The sequence below is a fragment of the Pan troglodytes genome, chromosome 17 (genome assembly GCF_028858775.2).
Source record: "Pan troglodytes isolate AG18354 chromosome 17, NHGRI_mPanTro3-v2.0_pri, whole genome shotgun sequence".
In the NCBI taxonomy this organism is placed as follows: domain Eukaryota; kingdom Metazoa; phylum Chordata; class Mammalia; order Primates; family Hominidae; genus Pan; species Pan troglodytes.
In genome coordinates, this window is record NC_072415.2 from 55877145 (window position 1) to 55895955 (window position 18811).

At 42.9% G+C, this 18811-nt stretch overlaps 1 protein-coding gene and 1 pseudogene across 3 annotated transcripts in view; one reads left to right on the forward strand and one right to left on the reverse strand.

Annotated features, from left to right (window-relative positions):
- The window catches only part of PSTPIP2 (proline-serine-threonine phosphatase interacting protein 2), a 92691-nt gene that overhangs the window by 43725 nt on the left and 30155 nt on the right, over positions 1-18811 (reverse strand). For all 3 annotated transcript variants that reach the window (XM_001145075.6, XM_063796069.1, XM_063796070.1), the window contains exon 2: positions 12515-12615. In XM_001145075.6, the coding sequence (XP_001145075.1) occupies positions 12515-12615 (101 nt within the window). The remainder of the gene's footprint in view (positions 1-12514; positions 12616-18811) is intronic.
- On the forward strand, positions 973-2770 carry LOC129137871 (U3 small nucleolar RNA-associated protein 18 homolog; annotated as a pseudogene).

Genomic DNA, 18811 nt, shown 5'->3' on the forward strand with positions numbered 1-18811 from the left:
ATTGCACTCCAGCCTGGGCGACAACAGCAAAACTCCATCTCAAAAATAAATAAATAAATAAATAAATAAATAAATAAATAAATAAAAATTTAAAAAAAATTTTTTTTAAAGAATAAGACCATATGCCACATGCCTTTTAAAAATAGCTTGGACTGGTGTTGTGGCTCACACCTATAATCCCAGCACTTTGGGAGGCCAAGGTGGGAGGATCGATTGAGCCCAAGGGTTTGAGATCAGCCTAGGCAGCATGGGAAACCCTGTCTCTACAAAAAAATACAAAAATTAGCTGGGTGTGGTGGCACACATCTGTAGTCCCTGCTACTCAGGAGGCGGAGGTAGGAGGATCACTTGAGCCTGGGAGTTTGAGGCTGCAGTGAACCGTGACTGCGCCACTGCACTCCAGCATGGATGACAAAGTAAGACCCTGTATAAAATAAAATAAAATAAGTAAATAAAAATTGAAATTTTAATCTGATTTTAATTTCACAGAAGAAAAAAAACTGAAGTGAAGCTGAAAGAATTACTAAAATTGAAATAATAGTCTCTTTACCATAGGAAAAATTAGTTCCTCAAAGATCTTTCTGAGGTTAAAAGAAAAAGTTTACGAAAATAAGTAAGAGGGCCGGGCACGGTGGCTCACGTCTGTAATCACAGCACTTTGGGAGGCCAAGGCAGGCGGATCAGTTGAAGACAGGAGTTTGAGACCAGTCTGGCCAACATGGTGAAACCCCATCTCTACTAAAAATATAAAAATTAGCCAGGAGTGGTGGCGCGTGCCTGTAATCCCAGCTACTCAAGAGGCTGAGGCAGAAGAATCGCTTGAACCCGGGAGGCGGAGGTTGCAGTGAGCCAAGATCGCGCCATTGCACTCCAGCCTGGGCGACAGAGTGAGACAGTGTCTCAAAAAGAAAAGAGGCGCGCATGCGCAGCGAGGTCTCACGCGAGCGCCTGCGTTTCTCCTCAAACCTAACGATGCCGCGGGAACTGAGGAGCCGAATGAAACTGCACAGTAGAACCGCAGCGAAGCCGAAGCGTTAGCCCGGAACGAGGGCGGACTGGAAAGCCGGAGCGGGGCCGGGCGAGCCGCCCCAAAAGGCTGCCGCTTCATCCCAGCGAAAACCGCCGGCCGGGCCAAGCGCGGCGAGGGAAGAGGAGAGACGGCTCCGGCAGCGGAACCGCCCGACGCTGGAGAAGACAAACCGGCCGTGGAGTGGTGCCTGGAGGAGCTGGTCTTCGGCGACGTCGAGGACGACGAGGACACGCTGCTGCGGCGTCTGCGGGGTCCGCGGGTTCAAGGACATGAAGACTCGGGAGACGCAGAAGCGGAGAATGAAGCAAAAGGTAATTGTGCACCTCAAAAGAAGCCAGTTTGGGTGGATGAAGAAGATGAAGATGAGGAAATGGTTGACATGATGAACAATCGGTTTCGGAAAGATAATGATGAAAAATGCTAGTGAAAGTAAACTTTAGAAAGACAAACGTAAGAAGCGACTTTAAGAAGAATTCCAGCATGCCGTGGGAGGAGTACCTGCCTGGGCAGAGACTAATAAGCGGAAAACAACTTCAGATGATGAAAGTGAAGAGGATGAAGATGCTTTGTTGCAAAGGACTGGGAATTTCATATCCACATCAACTTCTCTTCCAAGAGAAATCCTGAAGATGAAGAACTGCCAGCATGCTAATGCTGAACGTCCTTCTGCTGCTCAGATCTCATCTGTGCAGTTCCGTCCTTGTGCACAGATTGTGATGGTCGCTGGATTAGATAACCTATATCACTATTTCAGGTTGATGGAAGAACAAATCCTAAAATCCAGAGCACCTGTTTGGAAAGGTTTCCAAACTGTAAGGCTTATTTTAGTGCTAATGGGGAAGAAGTTTTAGCCATGAGTACTCACAGCAAGGTTTTTTATGTCTATGACATGCTAGCTGGAAATTAATTCCTGTGCATCAAGTGAGAGGTTTGAAAGAAGATAGTGAGGAGCTTTGAAGATGTCTCCCCAGATGGGTCCTTCTTGCTCATAAATGGCATTGCTGGGTATTTGCATTTGCTATCGATGAAGACCAAAGAACTGATTGGAAGCATGAAAATTAATGGAAGGGTTGCAGCATCCACGTTCTCTTCAGATAGTAAGAAAGTATATGCCTCTTCGGGGATGGAGAAGTTTATGTTTGGGATGTGAACTCAAGGAGGTGCCTTAACAGATTTGTTGATTAAGGCAGTTTATATGGATTAAGCATTGCCACATCTAGGAATGGACAGTTGCTTGTGGTTCTAATTGTGGAGCAGTAAATATAAATAATCAAGATTCTTGTCTCGAAGGAACAAACCCAAAGCCAATGAAAGCTATAATGAACTTGGTTACAGGTGTTAATTCTCTGACATTCAATCCTACTACAGAAATATTGGCAATTGCTTCAGGAAAAATGAAAGAAGCAGTCATTGGTTCATCTTCCTTCCTGTACAGTATTTCAAACTTCCCAGTCATTAAAAAGAAAACTATTTCTCATGTTTACGCCATGGAATTTTCTCTCAGAGGTGGATACTTTGCCTTGGGGAATGAAAAGGGCAAGGCCGGCTGGGCGCGGTGGCTCACACCTGTAATCTCAGAACTTTGGGAGGCCAAAGCGGGTGGATCACCTGAGGTTGGGAGTTCAAGACCAGCCTGACCAACATGGAGAAACCCCATCTCTATTAAAAATACAAAATTGGCCGGGTGTGGTGGCAGGTGCCTGTAATCCCAGCTACTTGGGAGGCTGAGGCAGGAGAATCACCTGAACCCAGGAGGCGGAGGTTGTGGTGAGCTGAGATTGCGCCATTGCACTCCAGCCTCTGTGACAAGAACAAGACTCCGACTCAAAAAAAAAAGAAAGAAAGAAAAGAAAAAGAAAGAAAGAAAAGGGCAAGGCCCTGATTATAGGTTGCACCATTACTCAGACTTCTAAACAGACTATTTGAAGTCCAGTTGAGTCACAAGAGAAGCCTGTCTTGATATATCGTCTCAGAAACTTTCCCGAATGTGTGATAATATATGGAAAATGACTTATAGAGCCAGCTGTGCTTAAGAACCAGTAATGTCTTAATAAACATGTGGCAGCTTTTGTTTGGAAAAAAAAAGTAAGAGGATAGAGATATTAAAACATTTTAACAATTTGTTTCTGTTTTTGACCATTTTTAGATGTTTGACAGCATGCCGGAAGTGTTAGATAATGAGCATTGTTGTACTTCCACCTCCTCAATATTGTTTACATTTTGTTTCATTTGTGTATAACATATTCTGTTCTCCAATCATATTTCCCCCAGTTATTTAGTCTGAACTATTTATTACAATGAATTTGAGGCTCAATAATTGTCCTGTTACCATAATTACTCATCCTGAAGATTTTAATTTGGATTCATTTCTTGCTTGACTAAATTTTATCACTACATAACCTTCTGCCAAAATAGTTCAAGGGTAGGAAGGGGGTTGGTATTCCCTGAGTTCTTTCGTATTTGAGACTATTTACCTGTGGACTTTATAGTGGACTGACAACCTCACTGGTGTAACGAATGTTCTTAAATATTTCCTCAGAACTTGGCTGAACTTGTTCCACTGGCTTCTGTCATTGTACAGAAGCCTGGGGCCATCCCAAATTTCCCCTGATTATTTGTGTATAGACAACTTGTTTTTTCCTTCCTCGATATTTGAAGAATTCTTTATTTAATTCAATAACTTAGCCAGGATGTGTGTTAACATTGATCCTTATGTAATCATAATCAGTATTGATTACTGTGTATCAGAGTTTCCCGGTTCATAGTGTGCCCTTCAGATCTATTTAGTCCTTCCTTTCATGACATTTTTCCTGTATTATATCTCTGAATACTTCCACTATTCCTTTGGGTAAATTTTCTACTTGGGATCAGTTATCCAGATGTTGGATTGGCTTTGTTCTTGAGTTATGGGCTCTGGTTCTTTGTTGCTTTTGCCTTGATATCTTTCTTCATTCCTTCCTTCTCTCCTTTTCTGGTGGAGGTGCATTTGCATGGCTGTTATGTGATTTGGCTTCATCTTGCTCCTGGTACTGTGGGCAGCCCTATCTACTTGCTCTGAGACCACGCAAGTGATTTCTCCTTCATGCCTTTATGGTCTTAGACAGTACTCAGTACTACAGTTTGAGCAAGAAACCTGTTTCTTCTCAGGCCTCTATTCTTCGACTCTACTTCTAAAGTTTTTCCAGCTCCTGACAATGTAAAGTGCACCTGAAGCTGACTCTAGTTATAGAAAAAGATGCATCTTAACTCCCTAGTAACTGTTTCTAACTTTCTGAATCTCTGTTCACTATATCTATATAAAAATTTATAACATGCTACAATGAACATTTAGTATTTTTACATGTAAAAAGATGTTCAGTCCATTTTCATTTTTAAAAATATATAATATACAGGCATTTTATCCTTTTAGCCTCAGAATTATATCCATTAAGATTTCTTTAGACTCTTTTGTTGTTTCCAAGACAAGAAGTCACTCACTCAGTTTCTTTCTTGTAAGAGGAAGACATCGTGAATCTAAACATACCATAGGCCACATCTTGTTCCCCATGAAACAAGATGTTCTCCTAGAACCCGGGAAGTAATGAGTTCCAGCAAGCATCATGGTGTGCTTTTTGGAGAAAAGAAGGAGCTTTAATGGAAGTGAAACTAGAATCTCAGCCTCATAAAACCAGGGAACAACCACTGAGGTTGAGAGGGTATTTCCCCGTAAATGGGAAGCAATGGGTCCAGGCAGGCAATGAAGGAATTACTAGAACATCACATAAATCACGCTTGAATAAGTAGGCCTTTAACTAGATCACCCTCCTACTACCTATCTGAATTTTTCTGTCTCATCTGATCATCAATTTGTCATTTACTGAACATCCACCATGTGCCAGGCATCGTACTAGGTGCTAAAACACAGAGATGACTGAAATATGAGAACTGCCTAGTGGTGCTCATAATCTAGCAGAGGAGAGAGATGCAAACGAATATTTTAGTTTACTACCATGTAACAAGGGCCAGATGAAAATGTACAAAATAGTACAGGAAACAGAAGAGGCAATACCACACCTCTTGCACTTAGCTGGCTACGCTTCACAAAGCTCTCCTTAAAAACCCCAACTCCCTTTGACCTCGCTTCTATCCAAATTCCCAGACCAGGAATAATCCATGTGCCATTTTCCCTTCAGCAACCCATGACAGGCTGGGTGCCGTGGCTCACATCTGTAATCCCAGCACTTTGGGAGGCTGAGGTGAGCAGATCACCTGAGGTCAAGAGTTCGAGACTACCCTGGCTAACATGGTGAAAACCCATTTCTACTAAAAATACAAAAAATTAGCTGGTATGGTAGTGTGCACCTGTCATCCCAGCTACTCAGGAGGCTGAAGCAGGAGAATCACTTGAACCCAGGAGGCAGAGGTTGCAGTGAGCCGAGATCATGCCATTGCACTCTAGCTTAGGCAATAAGAGCAAAACTCTGTGTCAAAAAAAAAAAAAAGAAAAGAAAAGAAAAAAGAAAAGGAAAGAAAAGAAAAACAACCCATGACAAACATCATCAGATATGGCCTTTTCCATCAGGTCTGAAAGCAGCCTCAGGATGATCCTCAATCTAGTGCTCCAGGTTGCCCCAAAATCAGAGTGAACTGAAAAGATGAAATCCTTTTGCCATAAAACCTAACACTTAAATATTTTGCTCAATTTTACTGTATATGCCATTCACAGCACCTCAACTGAATGATAAGTTCCTTGGGAAGACCCATGTTATTAGATCCAAGGGGCTCTCACAGAACATCTCATACAATCCAAATTTTACGGCTAACGAAACTGGAACCTAGAAAGGTCTAGGGCCTTGAATAATATCAGCACTGGTTAGTGAGGAAGCCAGGATTAGAAGGCCACCCAGGTGTCTAAACTCCCATCCCGATACTCTATTTCCCATGATGCTCTCAGCTTCTAGTACATTCTTTTGGGCACAGGTGTTCCTCCCGCAAAATAGGTTGCAGTCTCAACCCCCAGCATCTTAGACTGTGACCTTATTTGGAAATAGGGTCATTGCAGACGTAATTGTTGAGATAAGGTCATACTGGAGTAGGGTGGCCTCTTAATCCAATATGACTAGTGTCCTTATAAGAAGACAATGTGGGCTGGGCATGGTAGCTCACACCTATAATCCCAGCACTTTGGGAGGCCAAGGCAGGTGGATCAGCTGAGGTGAGGAGTTCAAGACCAGCCTGGTCAACATGGTGAAACCCGGTCTCTACTAAAAGTACAAAAATTAGCTGGGTGTAGTGGTGCACGTTCTGTAGTCCCAGGTACTTAGGAGGCTGAGGCAGGAGAATCGCTTGAACCTGGGAGGTGGAGGTTGCAGTGAGCTGAGATCATGCCACTGAACTCCAGCCTGGGGGACAGAGTGAGACCCCATCTCAAAAAAAAAAAAAAAAAAAGACAATGTGAAGACACAGGGGAACAACACCACAGGATGATAGAGGAAGAGATGGGAGTTACACAGCTGCAAGCCAGGACATGCCAAGGATTGCTGATGACACCAAAAACCAAGAGAAAGGAATGGGACACCTTCTCCAATAAAGTCTTCAAGACAGCATGATTCTGCCAACATCTTGATTTGGGACTTCTGGCCTATGGACTTGTGAGAGAATAAATTCTGTTATTTAAAGCCATTCAGTTAGAGGCAATTTGTCCCAACAGTCCTAAAAAACTAATATGGTACATAATGGCTTGACAACTTGACCAGCTAATGCACGAAGGAATCTGTCATTCCCACCCTGGCAATCTGTCCTTCTTAAGGCTGTCCTGAGACATAGCCGACCACAGTGAGGGTCCCGGAAACAGAGCTGTAGCCAGGGCAGGTTGACCATGGGACGTACAGGAGCTTATGGGGAAGAGTACAGAGTCCTGAGGCACCGGGGCTGTGGATCCCCTAGAGTATAGGTATAGCTGCTAATCTACAAATGGTAAAGAATTCTGGGCATAAAGGTGTTCCACAAGCATGCTTCCCTCCTCCCTACTCAGGATCCTATTGCAGCACACAATTAAGAGAACTGACTTGGCTGCCAAGTTCCTGTTCTTCTTCGGAGAATACACCCAACTTTCTCAAGAGACCATTAAGTAAAGTGGAAAAACCATCAGACAGGAAGTCAGCAGGAATCCCAGCTTTACTACTTACTCATATTGTAATCTTGGGCAAGTCATTTAAAGCCCACTAAACTTCAGTGTTCTTAACTGGAAAAGGAAGCCAATGATATATTCCTTACTTGCCTTCTACACTTAATATAACAATGTTAGTAATGGTTGTGGAACTTGCCTAAGATCAGTGGGTACCATTTACCCACTATATATTGTGTACCAGCTACTGTACTGGGCACAGTGTACTGGTTAATAGCAGATTCCAGGGCCCAAATTTTCTAGGTTTGAAACCATATCTACCGCTTATTAGCTGTCTGAACTTAGGCAAGTTCCATAGCCTCTCTGAACCTCAATTTCTTCAATTATAACATAAGGATGAGAAAACTTACCATACAGAGTTTTTATGAGAATTAAATAATATATACAAAACACACTGTAGCTTGCATAGAGTAAGCCTTCAATAAACAGCAGCTATTAATATAATCTCATTTAATCATCTCTAGCTACCCTCTAAGGTATGATTAACCCTATTTTTATAGTTCTCATTTTCTGCTCATATCAGGAGCTCATTATATAATATTTCGCCACATCTGGGGATCTGAGGGTGGGAGAGTCCATGGGCTTGGGCTACCAGTGACAAGATGGCTTCATTTCAATTGTTAACCAGCTGAAAGACTTCAGACTAAAGTCCTATGTAGAATGTTTCCTTTAAAGAGAAATAAGGTCGGGCATGGTGGCTCACACCTATAATCCCAGCACCTTGGGAGGCTGAGGTGGGCTGGATCACTTGAGACCAAGAGTTCAAGACCAGCCTGTGGCCAGGAAAAACCCCATCTTTACTAAAATCACAAAAATTAGCTGGGCTGGTGGTACATGCCTGTAATCCCAGCTACTCGGGAGGCTTAGGTGTGAGAATTGTCTGAACCCGGGAGACGGAGGTTGAAGTGAGCTGAGATCGCACCACTGTACTCTAGCCTGGATGACAGAGTGAGACTCTGTCTTTAAAAAAAAAAAAGAGAGAGAGAAATAAAAGAAGAGGAAAATTTGACCTGGACTTGGAAGGATGGGGAGAATTTACTTAGGCATCAAGGAAAAAGGAGGACTTTCTAGGTGGGGAAATACTGAAGTAAAGACGTACAGGCAGAGACATCCAAAGCGTGTTCACCAATAAACCCATCTGGCTGAAATAGAGAGAATGGGTATAATGAGTGAGATTGTATAAACAGACAGTAAAGAAAGGGAGAGTGTGTCTGTGCTGGGAACTAGCCCATCTCCCTAGATAGCCACCAGCCTTTTTGCCAGTGTTCATGAGTCATAAACACAGGGGTTGTATGAGACCCCCATCCTCACCAGCCCCGGAGCCATTCTGGGTTCTGTCACTTTCTAGATTCCCCTGGTAAATTACTTAAACCTCATCTACAAAGCTACACTTCTGTGCCAAGAAACCTCATGCAGCCAACATAAGTGCCAAAGGGATGTGTAAGCCTCAATGTTGTTGTTATATTATGTAGCTATTCAGATGTTGGCTGTGGTTGCCAGCATCACCTCTATTATTGTTGTGCTTTTCCAGCTGACAGAAGGGTAAACTAGATAAATTTACAATTTACTGATGGAGTGTTTGTTACTGTGTTTTGTTACTTACAGTATTATTTAATTATTATATATTATCCATATTAATTAATTTAATTAATATCATTTTTATTTAATTAATATTAATTAATATAATATTAATTGTTAATGTGTTATAATATTAATTGTAACAATTAATTGTAGTAGTTATGAACAATTATTGTAACAATGTAGTAGTTATAAACAATTATTGTAACAATTAATTGTTAACAATTATTAATTATTATTGTAACAATTAGTTGTTACAATAACTGTTCTCATCCTTATGTTACAATTGAAGAAACTGAGGTTCAGAGAGATTATGGCATTTGCTTAAGGTCAGACAGCTAATAAGGAGTAATATGGTTTGAAACCTAGGAAAGTTGGGCCTTGGAATCTGCCCTATGTATCTAGCAAGCCTTCAATAAACAGCAGCTATTATATAATCTCATTTAACCACCTCTAGCTACCCTCTGAGCTAACCTTATTTTTATATGTCTACCCTGGATGCAAGAATCTGCCCTGTGGGTGGCAAGAAAGGCAGCCTCCCTGCCCTTCCAGAGCAGCACACGGAGCGGCTCCTTGCACTGGGGTGATCGTTCTGTCCAACCCCACATGAGGGCAGATGAATTTACTGCAATCTGCCTGGGTACGACCAAGGAAAAGGATATTTCCTAGTTTCGGTAATGGAGGTAAAATGTGGCATGGAGGGGTGCAGTGCTGGGTTCCATCCAGGGAAGAGCAGGGCTGGGGAGCTCACCAGGAAGTATAGTATCTCCCCCTTCCCCTTGCCACTTTCTGGGCAGGTTAAACTGACAGAAATTCAAGAGGCCCATGGTAGGACTCTGACACTTCTGGAAAGTCTTAAAAGCACCCCATTAGATATAGGGCATGTTTAGCATGTACCATGTAAAAGTGGTATAAATGTATGTGTATTAAACTTGATGAACTCAAAATAATAAATAAGGTATAACATTGGACAAGAGGTGGTTGTTCAAAAATAATTATTACATACAATAGTCTGTTATCTTTGCCCCTGTATTTGTGTGTGTTTGCCTCTTGTCTCTAAGAACCACAAATATCCCAGAGTTGTACATGTAATTTTTGTTTGTTTGTTTTTTGTTTTTGTTTTGAGACGGAGTTTCACTCTTGTTGCCCAGGCTGGAGTGCAATGGCGAGATCTCAGCTCACTGCAACATCTGCCTCCTGGGTTCAAGTAATTCTCCTGCCTCAGCCTCCCGAGTAGCTGGGATTACAGCTACATCACGCCCAGCTAATTTTGTATTTTTAGTAGAGATGGGGTTTCTCCATGTTGGTCAGGCTGGTCTCAAACTCTCGACCTCAGGTGATCTGCCTGCCTCGGCCTCCCAAAGTTCTGGGATTACAGGTGTGAGCCACCACGCCCGGCCTCTACATGTAATTTATGACAGCTCGGTCAAATAATGTTTAAGACTCAAGGAGGATGTTTCAGTCATATTAGATGATGGCACAAATGCAGCCAACTTAGTCCCAGTTCCCACAAGCATCCTGCACCCACCCGAACAAGAGGAAAGCAGGATCCCCACGCCTGGACTGTCCTTCTGCACATGAATTACCCTTGAACAAGACACATTGGAGGAACAAACACACAGGCTCAATGACAGCAGCTTCCTTCCTGCAAGCGTGCCACCAGGAACAGAGGCCCAAAGCCAAGCAGGCCACACGCTCAGGGGCTGCATCTCCACGCCCAGGGCATGCCTATCTGACACTCTGATCTAATGCCTGCAGATTCTTCCCCAGAATTGGAAAACACAAGACTGACTTCTTTTTGCTATAAAACCCATGGGAGAAAAGAGAACATATACTAGAAATACAATATAAATAATCAATAATTTTTATTCTCCATTTATTTCCTACTCTTATGTATTTTTGTGAATCGTTTTTAAAAGTGAGATCTTAGCTTTGGGATCCTATTTGGACTAGCGTTTTTCAACTGTGGGTCACGACCCATTTGTGAGCCATAAATCAATTCAGTGGATTATGACCAGCAATTTTTTTTTGAAAGACAGGATCTCACTCTGTCACCCAGGCTAGAGTGCAGTGGTGCAATCAGAGCTCACTGCAACCTTGAACTCCTAGGCTAAGTGATCCCCCGACCTCAGCCTCCTGAATAGCTGGAAGACTAGCATTTTTAAATTAAATACTACTGGATAAATTAACAGGGTAGTCCTGTTTCATTGTTTTGTTTATGCATGTGTGTACTGGGTGGCTGTATAAAATACATTTTTTTTGAGGGTCACATTCAAAAAAGTATGGAAGCCACTGATTTAGACAAACCCCACTGTATCAGGGGACCCTTGGATGGTCCCCCAGGCAGTCAGTGCCTGGGGTCCTGAGCCGACAGACACTTCCTTCCTCTGCAGATGTATTCCAAGGCCATTTCATTCCCAGGAGGAAATTTATAGAAGCCATAACTGGGGGAGGAACAGAAAAAAGCAGAGTCTTCTGCAATCTCTAGATCCTTCATGCTCATGAAACTCTTTGTCCTAGCACTGTTGAAGGAAGGAGGAAGCCCACTGCCAGTGTTTGTAAAAAGAAAGGCACACTTTTTAACTGGGTGTCCACACTGTCAACCATCTTGGGTAGAAAAGAAAGGAACTGCTCCCTTAAAGGGGGAGGAGCAGCAGCCAGCTCCACAGCGCTGACAGTAGCTGAGCCTCTCTTGGTTCACCCGTCCTCAGGCCTCCAGGTCCTCCAGACCTTTGGAATGGCTCAAGGAGACAGGCCTCACCACCCAAGGGCTGGGCAACCAGTGTGAGTAAGTTTGATCGTTACCTAATTTTCTCTTGAGTAGAAAGTGAGAGAGTTGACCGAAAATGCTTTGATGTCTGTATCTCTGGGTTCTGAGCCTTTCACTTACTGCCTTACAAATAGAACCTGTTCATTAATTTGAACCTTGGCAAGGATCCTGATCTTTGGCCCCAAATCCTCTTAACATATTCTTTCATCCAGAACCTCTGTAAAATGGAATATTCTAGATCAATAAGTTTCCACAAAACTAAGTTTTGTTTTTTTTAAAATCTTATCCATTTTTAAACAGAAGAAAAGAAAATCCTCTAAACCATGCCAGTTCCCCATGGACTACCATGCCCTGCCACCCCCAGGAGCATCATGATCGGCTTCACAGCTTTCCCACAGCTCATCCTCCTGGTCTCTGAGCTGCACTCTGCCTCCCTCTAACCACGTGGGCCATCTGATTCCCACCTCAAGCTTGCTGTTCTCCCAGATATCCAGGTACTTCTTCACCTGTCAAATCCACCTCACCCTCTGAGGGCCACCACAAGGACCTACTCCTCCATGAAGCCACCCCGTCCTCTATTTTATTTCCTTCTTTGTTTCCCTCCCTCCCTCTCTCCTTCCTTTTTCCTTCCCTCTCCTTTCCTTCTTTGCCAATCCTCAGCAGTCTCTTCCTCAGCAGTCTAAAAGCTACATCATGGGGTCTTTCAATGTTATTTGTACCACAGTACTAAGTATATTTCTTTTCTTACTATAATTCGTTCGCAGTTTCATCATAAATCTTATGTGTCAAACTTGTTTCTAAGAACTTTAGGACAGAAGTATCATGTACTTCTCAGGTATCATTCCATAACCTAGAGCAGAGAGAGGGTCTTCAGAACCATTAAACACAAATGAAAAATAGGAAATTGTTCCTTGTCTGTGTGGAGACATCTTGGCCCACCCTCTTCAGAGAGGACAGAGCATCATCGTACCTTTCTTTTAGAAAGTCTTCAAACTCTTTGCAGTTCTTGCGGCCATTGTTCAGATGTTGGATAATGTTGTCATAGCCGATGGTGCTGAGGATGTCTGCACTCTGGGGGAAAGACAACATGGCATCAGACCAGGAACAGAAGGCAGCCCCCAAGGCCGGAGAGAAGATAGGACAAAAGAGGTGGGAAGCTGGCCATGGAACGTTGCTGACTCACTTTGAGATGGCGCAGGGACCCACTTAGGAGCCTGTCAGGCTTCTCCACCCCACCCTGGAGATGAAGGAACATGTTTCAGTTCCTTCAAGGAAAATTCCAGGTATCTAGCTAGCCCTGCAACCAGAAATTAGGGATGTGAATGAATAATCCACCAACCAAGCCACCCAAGTAAGTCAGGGTCACAAGATGTTTGGTTCCCTATAGAAACAAAGATAACATCTTTACATACATCCTTGAGTTGTTTTTCAGAAACCAGGACTCTCACCTGATAACAAATGCTGATCACAGTCATGTTGACCTTCGACAGACTGGAACCAGAAAATGGATAAGGAAGTTCCACAAATTCCTCAGCCCCTAACTCACTTTGGAAACCCCCTCATTCCTGCCTTTAAAAACCCTTGCTTGTAAGCCATCATGCCCCTTTTCCTTGCTTGGTGCCCTGCAATAAATGCCTTTCTTTCTGTGACTGCAAACATTTGTGTCAGTGTTGGGCTTTGCTGTGCCCAGTGAGCAGACCCAAGTTCAGTAGGGTAACACTTTACCTCCAAGACACAGGTAGCTGAGAAGAACAATGGAAGAAGTAAGAACACATGTAGTGTGAAAGAGTTTTTTAATTGATGAGACTGAAGGGCCACAAAACAGGAAGTGACAGACAAATCACAGGCACATGGATAAGGGAGCTGGCTAGGCTGAGGTCCCTCTATGGATCCTCTACTGAAGCCCAAATTCAGGCCAGGAGAGGGAGAAGGAGCTGGGCGCCCACTCCAGCCTTCTGTCATGTGCTTCCTCATACTGCCGGATGGAAACTGACTCACGCTACAGGACCATGTAACCTGGTGCTATAAAATTTTTACTCTGTCCTTAAACTTGCCACTGAACTTGACCCTGATAGCTCTTCCTACCACCAGTTAGCGCTATTGAGGGTCAAGGGTATCTCTACAAAAGACAAGCAGCTCTGAGCCAGAAGCCAGGAACCAGGATTCAGGAGTGGGAGAATGGGGCTGTCTGTCCACTGGGAAGCATGAAACATGCTCTCCGTGGTCACTGGCCCCAATTAGGGGAGAAGGAATATATATATATGTTATGTTTTGCTTTTTTTTTTTTGATACAGGGTCTCACTCTGTCACCCAGGCTAGAGTGCAGTGGCACAATCTTGGCTCACTGCAACCCCACCTCCTGGGCTCAAGTGATCCTCCTGCCTCAGCCTCCTGAGTAGCTGGGACTACAGGGACGTGCCACCATACCCAGCTATTTTTTGTATTTTTAGTAAAGGCGAGGGTCTCGCCATGTTGCCCAGTCTGGTCTCGAACTCCTGACCTCAAGCAATCTGCCCACCTTGGCCTCCCAAAGTGCCAGGCGTGAGCCACCACGCCTGGCCACATTTTTAAATTAGCAGTTTATTTATATTTTATTCTACTGTGCTCTCCAAGGTTGGAGGGACCAGGCTAAGTCCCCCAAACCAGTAGCCTCAGATGCAGTACATTTTAAAAATCAAGCCAACAAGTCCCCAAACCAACAAATCAGTCCACTAAATAACACTCCAAAGTGTCCCCTAAGGAGGCTGGTTCCCTCCTTTCTACCCCTGAATGCATACAATGGGTTGTCTGATTCAGACTATAGTCCCTAAGAGGTTGGTTAGCTGGCCTCTGGATGTGCCCTGGGGAGTTTTGAACTCATCCACCCCATCCCAGCCAAGGCAGACCAACTCTTCCCAGCGCCAGTTTGCAGAAGGAAGTGTAGCTCTGTATGGGATAAGGGGTTTCTAAAGATACCTCTCTACCCAGCCCTGGACACTGGAGAAGCAGAATTTCTCTCTTCCATTTGCTGCCACTTATGATGGCCTAGTTGAGCAGACAGCAGTCCCAGAAAGACCCAGCAGGACCCAGGCCTCGGGCTGATTTCAGCTTGGCACCCTAACAAGCCATTTCACCTTGCACTTTTCAAATGGACCTATAAAATCATCAAAACTTTTACAAGTTACGAATCTAAGTTAGAAATGTTTAATTCTATGCTTTGTGACAGTTGTTTGAGCACAAATTTAGACCTTAGAAAGCCCAAAAAACAGTTTCCACCAAAGCCTCATTTGTCCACTGGCCTCCTCCATACATACCCCTCTGTCTTAGCCAGGAAGGCATCTAACTGCCCCTGAAATGCAGCTCTCAGCAGCAGCTCTAAGATGATGCTAACATTATCCTCTCCTGAATCCAGATCTAGCCCCTCAATTCCCAGGTTTTCCCGAAGTCTTCTCTGAGTAGCCCCAATTCTCCCTTCTCTAGGTTCTCAGAGTCCCCAGCATCTGAATTTGTTGTTTGCTATTATGCCTGTGAATACCTTTCTGTCCCCACTCCACTGCAAGTGCTTGCAGCTTCTTTCAAGTTTTGAACTACCCCTGCATCCCCTCCCAAAAAATCTTATTATTTACATCAAAGGCCTACAGTAAAATTCTGGAGAATGAAAAGGCTTATTGTGCTTGCTGCCAGATGCATTAGAAGAGAACAATGAAAACAGATTCATGAGTGATGAATGAATGGGTACCAAATGGTCAGTGTCAAAACTGGTTTGTAGACAGGAGTCTTTGCCCTTCCCAGAGAAAGACATTGGAGGATGTCTTGGTGCATCGTGCAGCCCTTTTTCTTGGCCCTCCTATTCTTATTTTTGTCAGTCAACTTACCACCCGTGTTCTCTGAGTAACATACGCAGGAGTTTCCAGACAAGTCCTCCACCACTTTAACTTGGCCTTCAGCACTCTTTGTTTTCTCCTGGGGATTTCCTTTCTTGGTTGCCTCTGTAGTCCAGCCACTCCTCTGAAGCAGCAATTCTGGGTTTTTTAAAGGCTGGCAGCTGGGAGGTCTGTGGTTTTGGTTTGTGTTTCCAGGAAACTCTGGCCTAGTTCCACCCGTGCAGTCCCACTCAAAGAGTTTCCTCATCCTTAATTAAGAAAAAGGGGCCAGGTGTGGTGGCTCATGCCTGTAATCCCAGCACTTTGGGAGGCCGAGGCGGGAGGATCGCTTGAGCTCAGAAGTTCAAGACCATCCTGGGCAACATAGCAAAACCTCACCTCTCCTTAAAAAAAAAAAAAAAAAAAAGCCAAGTATGGTGGTGTGCCTGTAGTCCCAGCTACTTGGGAGGCTAAGGCGGAAGGATTGATTGAGCCTGGGAGATCAAGGCTGCAGTGAGCCAACGTTCATGCCAGTGCACTCCAGTGTGGGTGACAGAGTGAGCCCCTGTCTCAAAATGAAAAAAAAAAAGAAAAGAAAAGAGGAATCTCAACGCAGAAAAAGGATTTGAAAGACTTCAATACCACCTCACAATAGAAAATCAACAAATCATTAAGAGAATGGAATGTCCTCAATCTGACAAATAGTATCTACAAAAAGCCTCAGCTAACAGCCTATTTAAGGTGAAACACAGAATACTTCCTTCCTAAGATCAGGAACAAGGCAAGGATGTCTGCTCTCACTACTTCTATTCAACACACTGAATGTCCTAGCCAGTGCTAGGCAAGAAAAAGAAATAAAGAACATACATATTGGAAAGGAAAAAGTAAAACTGCCTTATTTGTAGACAACATGATTATGGACATAGAAAATTCTAAGAAGTTTACAAAAAAGTTACTAAAACTAGTCAGTTTAACAAAGTTGCAGGACACAAGGTCAATATACAAAAATCTATTGTATTTCTATATACCGGTGGAAAAAAAGGAAAGAAAAAAATGTAAACATTTATTTATATTAGCATTAAAAAGATAAACTATACAGGGATAACACAAGAAGTTTTGCAAGATTTCTTCACTGAAAATTACAAAAGGTACAGCTAAAAGAAATGGAAGAAGACCTAAATAAAAGTAGGTATATACCATGTTTGTGGATTGAAGGAGTGAATATTGTTAAAATATCAATTTCCCCAAATTGATCTATAGATCCAAAACAATCCCATCAAAATCCCGAAAGTCTTTTCTGTAGAAATTTGCAAGTCAGGCCTAAAATTTATAAAGAATTACTTTAAAGTTCATATGGAAACAAAAAAGAGTCTGCATCATCAAGTCAATCCTAAGCCAAAAGAACAAAGCTGGAGGCATCACGCTACCTGACTTCAAACTATACTACAAGGCTACAGTAACCAAAACAGCATGGTACTGGTACCAAAACAGTTATAGATCAGTGGAACAGAACAGAGCCCTCAGAAATAACACTGCATATCTACAACTATCTGATCTTTGACAAACCTGACAAAAACAAGCAATGGGGAAAGGATTCCCTATTTAATAAATGGTGCTGGGAAAACTGGCTAGCCATATGTAGAAAGCTGAAACTGGATCCCTTCCTTACACCTTATACAAAAATTAATTCAAGATGGATTAAAGACTTAAACATCAGACCTAAAACCATAAAACTCTAGAAGAAAACCTAGGCATTACCATTCAGGACATAGGCATGGGCAAGGACTTCATGTCTAAAACACTAAAAGCAATGGCAACAAAAGCCAAAATTGACAAATGGGATCTAATTCAACTAAAGAGCTTCTGCACAGCAAAAGAAACTACCATCAGAGTGAACAGGCAACCTACAAAATGGGAGAAAATTTTCGCAACCTACCCATCTGACAAAGGGCTAATATCCAGAATCTACAATGAACTCCAACAAATTTACAAGAAAAAAAACAAACAACCCCATCAAAAAGTGGGTGAAGGACATGAACAGATACTTCTCAAAAGAAGGCATTTATGCAGCCAAAAAACACATGAAAAAATGCTCATCATCACTGGCCATCAGAGAAATGCAAATCAAAACCACAATGAGATACCATCTCACACCAGTTAGAATGGCAATCATTAAAAAGTCAGGAAACAACAGGTGCTGGAGAGGATGTGGAGAAATAGGAACACTTTTACACTGTTGGTGGGACTGTAAACTAGTTCAACCCTTGTGGAAGTCAGTGTGGCGATTCCTCAGGGATCTAGAACTAGAAATACCATTTGACCCAGCCATCCCATTACTGGGTATATACCCAAAGGACTATATAAATCATGCTGCTATAAAGACACATGCACACGTATGTTTATTGTGGCACTATTCACAATAGCAAAGACTTGGAACCAACCCAAATGTCCAACAATGACAGACTGGATTAAGAAAATGTGGCACATATACACCATGGAATACTATGCAGCCATAAAAAATGATGAGTTCATGTTCTTTGTAGGAACATGGATGAAATTGGAAATCATCATTCTCAGTAAACTATCGTAAGAACAAAAAACCAAACACCGCATATTGTCACTCACAGGTGGGAATTGAACAATGAGAACACATGGACACAGGAGGGGGAACATCACACTCTGGGGACTGTTATGGGGTGGGGGAAGGGGGGAGGGATAGCATTAGGAGATATACCTAATGCTAAATGATGAGTTAATAGGTGCAGCACACCAGCATGGCACATGTATACATATGTAACTAACCTGCACATTGTGCACATGTACCCTAAAACTTAAAGTATAACAATAATAAAATAAATAAATAAATAAATAAATAATTACCAAGGACCTAGAATAGACAAAAGAAAAAAACATTTTTTTAAAGAAAAACAAAGTTGGAAGACTCATACCACCTGACTTTGAAACTTTTTTTGACCCGGGCGTGGTGGTGCACACCCACACCTGTAGTCCCAGCTCCTCAGGAGGCTGAAGAAGGAGACTCGCTTGAGACCAGGAGGTTGAGGCTGTAGTGAGCTTTGCATCGCTGCACTCCAACCTGGATGACAGAGCAAGTGCCTGCTTCAACAACAACAAAAAACCAACTTCTTTTGAAGCTACGGTAATTGAAACAGTATGTATCTTTCTGAGGATAGACAAACAGACCAACAGAACAGAATAGAATGCAGAAATAGACTCACTTATATATGGTCAACTGACTTTCAACAAAGTTGCCAAAGCTATTCAATGGGAAAATGGTAATCTTTCCAACAAATGGCTCTGGAATAACTGCATAAACTTGGTGGGGGGAAAAGCCTCTACTCATTCCATGCTGCAGGGCCTCTGAGAACTTATTTCTATGCTCCTTTTCACCTCTTCTATCCTCCTAT